A 12,977-nucleotide genomic window follows, 5' to 3' on the forward strand; every position below is an offset into this window, starting at 1 on the left:
GCGTTGTCGTTTCTGGAGCCTTTCAGCATTAAGCATCTATTTGGCAAGTCTGCAAAGCCACCACCTAGTCCTCCTTCTCAAAGTTTTACTCATTGCAACCTCCTGGTCCCTGCTGAATTGAGCTTTTGCCACAAAGTGCTTCATGCTGTCATTTGATTGTTTCTGGCCCGTTGACCATTGTTTTCTTGTGGGCGTGTTTGCCTTTGTTTGCTGTATTGTGGCCCATCCCTCATCTTATTGCTTTGGCATGTCCCATGGTCTGACTACAGATTCTGTGACCTGTACTGTAGGATAAAGATACTAGGAATTTTGATTTGCCTGTAAATTCCATATCTTGGAGAACTGCACAGAACACAAGTCCCTCACCTGTATTCTTGGTTTTTCCTTATTGATTTCTACAAAACTGGAGTCCTACAGAGTTGGTGGGTTATATGAGGGTGCACAGCATAGTTTTTGCTAGTGTCTAATCATCTGAAAGTAACCACATATGACTCCTACAATTTAACTACAGATTCTGACCTTAAGTGGTGCAGTTTGTCAGCTCTATTTTAGGTTACCTTTTATTCTTTTGTTTGCCTTGTTTCTGTCATGTTACCCTTTTGTGGTTATAGAGCGTTCTGTGTTAGTTCAAAGGTACCAATACAAATGGTAATTCAAATAGTGATGTACGCTTTCTTTTCTGTTCCTTGCAACCAATTACTGCCCTAAAAATTCCCTTTCATTCTTACATTTTTAGGAGAATTTCAGCTATGTGCATGACAAGCTTGTAGTGAAGTTCTTAAAAAGGAGCTTCAGCCTGTAAAAAATAAAATAATTATTAATTAGGTCAGCAGCTACAAATACTGTCTATGCTGACCTTTAAGACAACAGCCCAGGGATTTAGAGCTGTCATCACCCGGGCTTTGTCTTCTCGGTTCTCAACACCGCCATCTTGCTTGTGGGAAGCTGGCTGTGACTTCCTGTGGCTGCACAGATGGTTTTCGAATGCACTTCTGAATGGACCTGCAGTCTTCTGGGACATTCGACATGTCCCAGCAGGTTGTGTGCGGGGGGCGCAAAACTTCCACTCAGCTTGCCTAGGCGAGCCGTGCAAAAGTGAGAGTAAATATTGGCTCCCAGAAAAAAGAAAAAAAAAAACATCCAAAAGTGGGAGTGGAGGGGGGGTCTCCTGTTGAGCGTTCCAGGTCAGAAAAGCAGTCATTGCTCAGGTGTCATGTCCTGTCAGCAATGTCTTTTATAGTGTGGGGCTGAAAATATATAACTGCAGAACACAGTCCAGCTGTAAAGCAGTGTTTGAGGGCAAGAATTTGCCAGACTTAAGGTTCCCCTGGCTCTAGTTGAACAGTCAGACTGAAACCAAGTAAAAAAAGCTGCATTCAAGGGAAGATTTAAACCTTTCAGAAGAAAAACTCCAGTTATTTAAAAATACATGCTCATGCTCTTTCATTAGATTATATAACACATTTTTTACATTTTTTGCATGCTAAAGCCAGCCATAGATGGATGAAATCTCTTCCGGTTCAGCAGGGATCAGCCGAGATTCAGTCTATCAATAGGCAGGCTGATTGTACCCAAGTTGATCCATAGATTGACTTGGGTACAACCAGCCTGTCAGATTTCTAGCCTGCAATTATTGGCAGCAGCTTTAGCCGCTAGCAATAATCAGTGTTCTTTCAGTAGGGATGGCTAGACTGCCGGGAGAACACAATAGTTCCATGGTGGGGGGGGGGGATTCCTCCATCAACAGGGACTGTGTTGATGGGGGAATCAAGTGGTTTTCTTTGCTGCAACTCATGGTTACAGGAAAAAAAAATCACATCTGTGGCCTGTCCAAATATTAGGCCTCCTTACAATACCGTTTGCCCATGCAGGGCTTTGTTTGCCTGCACAGGGATGAAAAGGACTTTGCGTGCATCCTTACAGGCAGTGATGTCTATTTGGACAAATTGGCTGCATGGCTAGTGTGAACGAGGCCTAAGTATAACACAGGCATTTATTACCATCTGCAGGGATCAAAAGTGCTCATACAGGAGATCACAATGGAGAATTCACTAATCACATTTATAATACATAGAACAGACTTCTGTCCAGAGATTTGTTTGATCTTTGTGAGCATCCTTTGGGGACTTGATATTTATGGTTTTGGTAAAAAAATGTTTTTGTTTTTATCACAGTGAACTTTTGGAGAAACTGTGCCTGTCCCTGTATGATGTTTTACGACCGTTGATCATTCACATAGTTCATTTAGAAACGTTGTCAGAACTTTGTGGCATACTGAAGATTGAAATGCTTGAAGATCATGTACAAAACAATGGTAATCTTTGTTTTATTACATTTATTTTCTGTTGCACATTTATCCCAGGGGCTGTCTGTCTATTAATGAAGCAATTTCATAATTCTGCAATGCTGCTAGCCATCGGTTCTTATCGATTCTAAGCTGATGGAGGCTGTAATGCAGGTTATGCAGGTTAATCACATTTTGGAGTTTTAATGCTTGATGTTGAGTGTTTAAAGGGTTTAACAACCCACCTAATACAATTTTAGGCTTTTAGCTCTTTTGTACTGGTAAAAAAGATGCAGACTTGCATCTTTTTAGAAATAAGACACGGAATCAAGAAGAATGGATTGGTAAAGAACGCTTACATAAATGACAAACACATCTGCAGCTGAATTCAGACAGCCTGTAAATGTTTTTGTGCAGCATGGGGTTTCTCTTTGCTGTATATGGCAGTGTAATGTTGGTGCCGTGTGTTCCTTTACAGCATGCCTGAAGACCAGATGCTTCTCATGCCTCGTTTATCTCCAGGGTTTACACTTATTCTGGCTGTGTTTCTTTTATTTTATTCTATTCAATTTCTTTAGCAGCAGGGAAGGCTGACTTGTGCTTTCTCGGTACAAGTAAGGTCCTTTGAATCCTGTGGGCTGCGGGATTGTTACTGTACAGGAACATTTTTCGGTCAGCAGCGTACACAGGGCTACAGTAAAATTGCTGTGTGTGTTTTAGGCCTCATTCCCACATTCAAATCACGAGAGGTGTTATTTGGGAAGCATACACTTACCGGCTACTTTATTAGGTACACCTGTTCAATTGGTTGGTAACACAAATTGCTAATCAGCAAATCACATGGCAACAACTTAATGCATTTAGGCATCTAGACGTGAAAGGCAACAGTAGCTCAAATAACCACTCGTTATACCCAAGGTATGCAGAATACCATCTCCGAACACACAACACATTCGAACCTCAAAACCGGATGGGCTACAGCAGCAGAAGACCACACTGGGTGCCACTCCTGTCAGCTAATAACACGAAACTGAGGTTACAATTCACACAGGCTCACCAAAATTGGACAATAGAAGATTGGAAAAACGTTGCTTGGTCTGATGAATCTCAATTTAAGCTGCGACATTTAGATGGTAGGTTCAGAATTTGCAAACATGAAAACATGGATCTTTCCTGCCTTGTGTCAACGGTTCAGGCTGGTGGTGGTGTAATGATGTGGGGGATATTTTCTTGGCATACTTTGGGCCCCTTAGTACCAATTGAGCATCTTTTTTAAATGGGAGGTTCCGGACACCACGCTCGTCACGCCCCCTAGACGCCGGCTCACCTTGTTACCGCGGGACGCCGCAAATTTTTAAATGTCTGCCTATTTTTGATCTACACAATGTAAGTAGAACCTTAATAAACTTGTACATACATGTTATACTGGATTACGCTATGGTCTCCTTCCTTCTCTGCATACCGCTACTCACACTGGAGCCATCCATCTATCTGTGACCGGGTGTGACATGCTGGGAGATTCAAGGAGTACATGGAGGCGATCCCGTTCTACTAATGTTGAGGAGAGAGTCCATCCTAAAGGGTTGTTATCTTATGCCTGAGTGGCCTATCCATTAAGTTGGGGCCCATTTTTTGTAGTAAGCAGCCACTTTTAATTAATCGGCACGGGTTTACTTTTCTTCCTGCTCACCGTATCTTGGGATTTCTTCCCTGATTTTGGACTTTCTGGTATCTCTCCACATCTGATCCATTATCCAAGATTCTAATAGACTTATGTTTTACCTCTTCTGGTCTAGTTTTTAATTGCACTGCACCAATGTTTTTTTAGTTTCCTTCTGTGACTCAGTAATCATATGTCCCTAGCGCTGCACTATTTGATGTATAAATGCCAAGTCCTACCTGAATATTGTTGCCGACCATGTCCATCCCTTTATGACTACAGTGTACCCATTTTCTGATGGCTACTTCCAGCAAGATAAATGCACTATGTCGCAAAGTTCAAATCATCTCAAACTGGTTTCTTGAACATGACAATCAGTGCACTGTACTCCAATAGCCTACACAGTCACCAGATCCCAATCCAGTAGAGCACCTTTGGGAGGTGGTGGAATGAGAGATTTGCATCATAGATGTGCAGCCGACAAATCTGCAGAGAACTGCGTGATGCTATCATGCCAATATGGACCAAAATCTCTGAGGAAGGTTTCCAACACCTTTTTGAATTTATGCCATAAAGAATCAAGGCAATTCTAAAGGCAAAAGGGGGTCCAACCCGGTACTAGCAAGGTGTACCAAATAAAGTGGCCAGTAAGTGTATTTCCCAGAGCACTTTTTCCTCAGCAGGTATATGCTCCATGTAGATTGCACCATTGAAACCTAATTACATGCATTTATATGAATTTAGAAATGTCCGCTAAATGCATATAAACACAGGTTTGACGTCATTGTGAATGTTGTGGTGCTTTTTCAAGATCTCCATGTATATAGCAAAAATCCTGGAACATCCGGTGAGCCCTAGATTCTATACCAACATTACTCTGTACAATTAGCATTATAAAGGACACAAACCCAACATTCAAGGACCATTCACATCCATGTCTAATCAGTTGTAGATTATCTGTATATATACAGTGGATTAGGGAGACGGAAAACAAGATACCTAAATCTACACACCTTTAATTTATTATCTAATACGTTGGCCCTGAAGGGTATTCAGTGTCTGCTCTCCACTTCATTGCTACAGGGAAATACATTGAACTGCATCCACCTTGGGAAATGTTAGGTGATCTTTTTTTAATTGATATTTTGCTAGTTTTTTTTTTTTTCTCTGTAGTAAAATTGTTTGTCTACTTTCAAGAGAGCCCTTTGAATTGGATCCCAGAGAAGCTGCACTGTAAGCGCCTGTATATTTAGGCCTTGTGTACATTTTTGTCTGTTTCTGAATTGCCGGCATTCCACATAGGTCAATCTGAACACAAAAGCAACTCAAGAGAAGTATGGGTTTAAAAAACAAAACAAAAAACCTTTATACTCGTCCAAGTTGATGCAGCATTGATCCCTGCTGCTTCTAATGCTGAGAACTGAGCAATCAAAGACTGCTGATCACTCAGTTCCCAGTCTTCAGCGAGCAGAGAGCCTCCAACGCTCCAGTGAGCAGCGCTCACTGGAGCGTTGGGCTGTAGAGGGATCTGGAGCGGCTGGCTCAGTCTTCCAGAGTCTCCCTGAGAGGCTGAGCAAGCTGCAGGACCAGGCTTTGGGGTGGATCCAGACTGCAAAGTTGGGATCTATCCAGAGCTTGGACTGGCGAGTGACGTCAGGCCAAAAATGGGTCACAGGAGTGCAGAACGTATTGCACTCCTGTGATCCCCAGGACAAGTATAGCCAAAAAAAGCTTAGACTTCAACTTCAAGCATCTCAGAAGCAGTTCAAAGCAGCTCAATACAGTAGTAGCTATAGACCACTTGTAAGCTAATCACAGCTACCTGAGAGACAAATGCAGTGCAAAGCAACAGAAAAGCATACTGCAATTTACTTGATTTTGTGTTTTTTTTTGCTGTTTATTTCCCATGTCATAAAAATTTCTCCCCTCAAATTTTTATTTTTCTAATAACGTGTATGTTTAATTTGACTAGTTGATCAACTAGGTGCCTTTGAGGCTATGGTGAAGCAGATGTTGGAGGATGTACAAGAAAGACTTGTTTATAGAACACACATATACATCCAGACAGATATCTTGGGTTATAAGCCAGCTCCAGGAGACCTTGCCTATCCTGACAAGCTGGAGATGATGGAGGTATGTTCTACATAACTGAAAAACACCAGTTTAATACCGGTTCTCTAGCTTTTAGACAGGCTTTACTGGTAAAGATCATGCTTATTATGGGGAAATAGTCAGAAAAGAGCTATTGAATGTGTGCCTGCGTAAACTCTGTGAATATCACTTTTTTACAAAGCGGACAAAAATTGCCTGTAAGGGCTTCAGAATGTATACTAAAATGACTATGCTAAGGCTTTTTTATATTGTAGCATGCTGTCACTAGTTGAGTATTAAAGTAACTATCTACTCCAGCTATAGCTGGAGGAACAACTGAAGACAAAGGCTGGGTTCCCTTTTATTCAGTAGAAGGTTTAATTTAATTCTCACTGTAGTGTACTTTTAAAGCCAAGCTTCGGGAAAAGTAAAAGTCCTCGCTTGAAGTGGAACTGCGCAGTGCATGGACCAGACTTGCAGCACCAATGAATCTGCAAATGCGGAGGATCAGGTAAGTAAAACTTATTTTTGCAGTTCCCTAGATGTAAATTAGCAGTTAACCCTTGCAGTGCTGGCACAGCTCCGCTGCAATGGAGGACTTTTACTTTTCCAGGAGTTTATCTTTAATCCAGATTTTTTTCCCAGCACACAATATCACGATATTGGTTGATATTGTGTTTTGGAGAATTGGGCACACTAGCTCAATCAGGAGGATAAACCTTAGCAGAGTATGTCAACAAACAATGATTTGATTAATTTTTTAGTGTTACTTTTTTTTTTTTTTGCTTAATCAGCAAATTGCACAGAGCCTCAAAGAGGAACAAAAAAGGTTGCAATCTATGGAGGCCTCCTTTTCTGACGTTCATCTAGAAGATCCTGATGCCAACAACCTCATTAAAAGTGGTATGCTTTAACTATTGATTCCTCAACGTTAGTTGTCATTGAAAATCTGCAATCAGTAATTAAATAGACCCTTTCTGCTACCAATAGTTAAATAAGTCTATCTAAGTAAGCTACCAGACTGCGGGAGTCAAGAAATAACTACCCTTAATTGTGATAATATGATGCTAGCTGCAGCTTTTTCCCTGCTGTGAAGCTTATCTTCTTTTACTGTAGGTAGTTTTTTTTTTTTTTCCATGTAGCATGTGTTTTGCGGGCTTGAGGCTGTAACTGGCTGGGATTTTTCTAAGCAGGATTAGGATCTTTCCTTGTTTTAACTTCCATATGTTTCTTTGTCTTCTGTGCATTCTAGATTTATTTTGTAAAACTTTTTACTTTTTCACTCCTGCTATACAGAAGAGGAGTAACACTTCTGTTTCTCTTAAGTGGCTTGGATGTGTTTGTCTGAACAGCTATTTTAAATTTCATTTTTTTTTTCTTTTGACTAATGCAGTACTGTGGAGGTTGGTGTTCATTCATGCGTAGAGAACTGCTGCACTGTCCCTGGTGGTGGTGGTGGAGCTCTGTGGTGGTGGACTGTATGGCTTGAGAGACCTGGGAATTACACTTGATGCTATTAACTCCCCAGACATGAAAGTGGTTTACGCTCGATCAATTAGTCTAGTGGCTTAGATAAGGCATAGTCTCATATGGTGTGTGTGTGCGCTCGTCTGGCAACCTTAGTCTGACTACTTTCCAGACACCCCTTTTGTAGCTACAGTTAGGCAGTTTCTTTTGAAGAACTTAATACAGCCTTCTGTCAGGGACACATTGTTGGGCAGCAGACACCATACCGGCGCATCTATCTCTGCCTGCAGTGAAAGTCACTTTTCAATAGCCTTTGCTATTTCTCTTTGTACTTGCTAAGCTCAGTGGGCCCATGACTTATTCTGAGAGGAGTTTGGGTAGACTGTTTGTTAGAACCATGCCTGGTACCAAATGGAAGGGTGGTTTTCCTTTGAATGTGGATTTGCTGGGCATTATGTCTTAAAGACTGGTCAAGAGTGTCATAAGACCTTTGTGGGAGACCATCTTTTCAGCTGTTCATGGGACGAAATTATTAAAAACATGGTGAGGGGTAGGAGTACTTAATTACCCTAAGCATGCAAAGCTAACAACCAAACACCTTTTTAAGCATGCAAAGCTAACAACCAAACACCTTTGCATCAAAAGTTGTTTTTGTCCCCCAGCTTTTAGTCCTTGGACCCACTAGCTTCCTTCCACCTCCATGGGCTCAAAAGTTTTCGAGCCTGCAGATACAGTGTGTGAAGGTCTGGCTACACTTGTTTCCATTGAGAAAAGGGGGGATTCTGGTTTCTGATTGCTTTTGCACAAATATGGGAAGCTTGCAAAGCCAATGTATAGGTACAGAAGGTAGTATCAGAGGTTTCAAAATAGAGTTCACCTCTGTACTCCTTGATTCTTTGCTTTTTGCTTTTTCTTGTCTCTGCATCTTTGGATGGACCTTCTTTCAGCCATTCAGGGATTGTTGGCTTAGGGCAGGCGTGTCCAAACCATGGCCCTCCAGCTGTTCAGGAACTACAATTCCCATCATGCCTTGTTATGTCTGGGAATGTCCGAGATTTACAATGCCTCATGGGACGTGTAGTTCCGCAACAGCTGGAGGGCCGTCGTTTGGACACCCCTGGCTTAGGGGCTCATTGTTTCTGTTCTCCCAACCATACAGTTTCAACTATTTTATTTAAACCAGTTTACATTTCAGAAGTGAAAATGTGGCATTTGTGTAAACTTAGGCCCCTTTCGCACACAGGGTCCATTTTTCATCCATCCGTTGATGGATGAAAAACAGACATCAATGCATCTCTATATAAAAAACAGATGACAACGGATGATCATCCGTGAACATCCGTTTTCATCCACTACCGTCAATGTCCGTTTTTTTGGAACCGATGAATGCCCTATTTTTCATCCGTAAAAAAAAAAAAAAACGGATCAGACGAAAAACGGATGTAAACGGACAAACAGTCAGTTTTTCATCTGTTTTTGCATTGGTAGTGGATGTAAAAGAAACGGATGAAAAAAACAGATGCAAAAACGGATGAAAAACTGATACATTTTGACGTGACTGAACTGATGAACTGAACGGACCGTATGTGTGAAAGGGGCCTTAAGCCCTGTACACACGTTCAGATAATGGGACGACTTATCGCTCGCATTTTGTTGCATGATACTAACATCGAATTCAAAAATGTGTACAAACCGTATGATTTTTGTCGTATGATTCGGGAAAAGCTTCCTGGTTGCTTAGCTACGTATCAGATGGTGCAAAACAAAAACAATGGCAGCTAGGCTTTTTCCGTGGTATTTTAGTGTTTCTGATCATGCGCGGTCTTTGTCAATCGATTTTTAGCGGACCCTTAGTGTACTGATGAAACGATTGTCGTTCGCGGGACTATCTTACGACAGAAGTTTTCCTGTTTGTCCCTTCGGATTTTGTTGGATGAACTGTCGTGATCGGCTGTCGAAAGCTGTGTACTAAAGATCAGATTATCGTGCGATCAGGTTGAAAGCGAGTTTTATCGTACGATTATCGGAACGTGTGTACGGGGCATTAGACTTAAGGGTTCATGCACACATGTAAACGTGTGGACTGCATTTGGAAGCGTCCAGCACTTGGCCGGTAATGCCTCGTACACACGCAATGATTGTTGGCCGTGAATTTTCGGCCAATGTCCGAACGGCCGATTGTCGGCTTGTTAGTATGATGCTTCCGACAACCGACTGCGACTTTTCGGCTGAACAAAATCTGGTGTGCATGCTATAAAATTTTTGTTGGCCGTCAACAGAACGGCCGATTTTCCTTCAGTCAGTACAGATTTCGGCAGACAAAAATCAGATGAGCAAGACTGGGCATGCTCAGAGAAGAAAAAACACACGGAAAGTTAACCAGCACATGACATCACTTCTGAAGTTGGTTGTTGTTGGCCGAGAAAATTTGTGTGCAGTCTAGAGCACATTTCAACCAACACAACAACACTGGACAAAAGACGGCCGATCGGTCGGCCAACAAACGTTGCGAGTGTACGAGGCATAATTCAGTTCATTGGCCGTAATAATTTTTTTCTAGACATTGAAATGAAAGTGCTAAACACGCCTAGCATTAACACGAGTTTAGACGCATTTGCAAGCGTTTTTGCTGCATTTAGTGTTTTTCTTCCTAATTGCGTTTAGGAAAGGAGCATTTAACTGCCTCAAAACACAGCTTCTCCTAAACCCTGGTAAAAGTCTATGTGCGCAAGAAGACCTAGGACAAGATTTACTAAAACTGGTGCACACAGAATCAGGTGCAGCTGTGCATAGTAGCAGTCAGCTTCCAGGTTTTATTGTCAAAGCCTAATTGAACAAGCTGAAGTTTTGAATCCGATTGGTTACTTTTATTGAGTTGTGTTTTAGAGATTTTGGCAAAAAACGCAGAGTTTAGGAGCATCCGTGTGCATATGTCCTAAAGTTCAACAACATTTTCATTTGTCCTTAAAGTGATTGTAAAGTCTTGTTTTTGTTGTTTTTGTTGAAAAAAAAACATGTTATACTTATCTCCCCTGTGCAGTGGTTTTGCACAGGGCAGCCTGGATCCTCTTCTTCTTGGGTCCCTCTTCGGCTCTCCTGGCTTCTCCCTCTCTTTGAGTCACAGCTCCGTGTATCCATTCAGACACGGAGCTGCGGTTTGGCCTTGCCCCCTCTCCTCATTGGCTGGCTAACGGACTTTGACAGCAGCAGGAGCCAATGAAGCCACTGCTGTGTCTTAGCCAGTGAGGAGGGGAGTCCCGGACAGCTGAGACAGTAGTGGACATCGATGGATTGAGGGGGGTGTTCAGTTAAGCATGAGGGGGGCTGCTACACACAGAAGGTTTTTTATCTTAATGCACAAAGATAAAAAAACCTGCTGACTTTACAACCACTTTAAGCTTTTCAGATAGAATTTACGGATGAGTATTTACATATTCCTTTCTTTCAGGGCATTGGCGATTGTTTTGTTTTGCTGTGAGTGACAACCGCTATCAGTCTGTTACTGTTCCTTTATGCTTTGCCTCAGCCCTTGTTCTGGGTTGTCTTCGTCTCCAGAGATATGCCAGTCGTAGGATACCTAATCTAAAAAGTAAATTTGTACCCAGCGCTGCACTTGCTGTCAACTATAAACAATTAGAATTGAATCGTGTGTGAAAGATAAATTTAAATACAAGGCTGCTAATCATTAAGCTGTCAGATGTGCATATAAAAACATGACACAATAAATCTTAAGAAACATCCTGGAGGTAAAGCTTGGGAATATAAAAAAAAATAGTCTGTGACAAACACTGTTGGGAATATTAAGGCTGCCTCTCAGAGCGGGCTGGGAACCCAGACACTGCAAAAAAAAAAAGAAAACTCCCACGGTTGGAGTGGAGGTCTATCAAGAGGAGCAACATGTGTAACGTCTTGTAAAGAAGTGCAAATCAGCAAATGATTAGGAAGGGGACACTGAAAAAGAACAGTGTAGACATCTTACTATTGGTACTAAGGGCTAAATGTCGCTCTATCCCCAAGTAAAGGAAAGAGAGAAAAAGGCTGACCTTTTGTGTGAAGCTCCAGAGACTTGCACCAGGGAAAATCAGCCTTCCATATTCAATCATAAACCTTGCAGGAAAAAGTTTCATAAACGTTATTGGTCAGGATTAATGAATCTGAAAAGCCCCTGTTTTTTTTTTTTTTTTTTTCAGAATTGGGTTACAACAGCCCAACTGTAAAAGCAAGTGAACAAGAAATGGGGTAAAATATTGGTAATAGTTACATAGGTTGAAAAAAGACAAAAGTCCATCTAGTTAAACCCCCAAAAAAAAAAAAAAAACATACAATCCCATATACACAATTCTTTACCCACAGTTGTTCCAGAGGAAGTAAAAAAAAAAAACTCATAAAAGCATGATACAGTAGGGGAAAAAATTTCTTCCTGCTTCCCCTCAAGAGGCAATCGGATATTCTCTGGATCAACTTTACCTATACATGTTAGTATCCATTTATATTATGTACATTTAGTCCTATCTCAAGGACATTTGGTCCTTGAGATAACTAATCTATCCGATCTAGTAGAAGCCACAGAGCGTCACCTAACAGATGAACAAGGTTGGCTTACAATGTTCTCTGAGGCCAACTCCGAGCTATGAGAATAACAGGAATGCTCTTGGCCCCAATCCTGCGAAGTAGAGAAGATGAAATCTTCATCAAATGAAATTCATTGATCAGGGAACACCGATTCCACGGGTCAGGGCATGTATTGCATTTACTGCTGTATCCTGCGTTCTGGAAACAATCCTGTCTAGCTTCCTTATGAACTAAGATGCTAGCATGTCTACATCAAGCATACCCCTACACAGTCCTATGTCTTGAAACACCTCTGGATGGAGACTAACCTCGACCTCAAAGAATGACTACCTCCATCACCACTTCAACACTCCTGGTGTTCCCTAGATGACTGATGTAGGCAACAGCTTTGGCAGTGTGTGATAGATTGCAGACCTGAATGACAGGTCAGAAAAGAGGTCCAGTGAAATAAAGGCAGCCTTATTTCTTGTAACTCCAGGGTGGTGGTCGGAAGTGTTGATCTTTCATGAAATCAACACCCCTAGACAGATGGCCTAAAAATCCACCCCAACACAAATGTCTAGCATACGTCATGACCATCTTCCATTGTAAGAGAAGAAAAAAATAAATGACCACTACATGTTGTTTCAAGAAGGTAATCAAAGAAGCTTTGTCCAGGGACAACCTGAATATGTCCCGCACCATGAGAATATTTCTTTGCAAGGTTCTCTTTTGGAATTAGTTGAGGTTGAATATGCCAAGCCTGATTCTGCTGAAACAGGCATTCTCCTGTATACCCTTTAGGCGATGGTCCCGCTGCCCTGGGATAAGATGGCAAAACCGTATAGTCTCAATACTTCAAGTCATACAATGGAATCAGAGATTACTGCTTAAAGTTCACAATACATCTGAAGTACTCCAAGG

General features: G+C 41.6%; 1 protein-coding gene across 2 annotated transcripts in view; it reads left to right on the forward strand.

Moving 5' to 3' along the window:
* Window positions 1–12,977, forward strand: part of COG3 (component of oligomeric golgi complex 3) — a 184,460-nt gene that overhangs the window by 71,173 nt on the left and 100,310 nt on the right. For both annotated transcript variants that reach the window (XM_082246865.1, XM_082246866.1), the window contains exons 12-14: window positions 2,175–2,314; window positions 5,917–6,077; window positions 6,830–6,938. In XM_082246865.1, the coding sequence (XP_082102991.1) occupies window positions 2,175–2,314; window positions 5,917–6,077; window positions 6,830–6,938 (410 nt within the window). The remainder of the gene's footprint in view (window positions 1–2,174; window positions 2,315–5,916; window positions 6,078–6,829; window positions 6,939–12,977) is intronic.

The sequence above is a fragment of the Pelophylax lessonae genome (assembly GCF_965119305.1).
Source record: "Pelophylax lessonae genome assembly, chromosome: 2".
Lineage (NCBI taxonomy): Eukaryota > Metazoa > Chordata > Amphibia > Anura > Ranidae > Pelophylax > Pelophylax lessonae.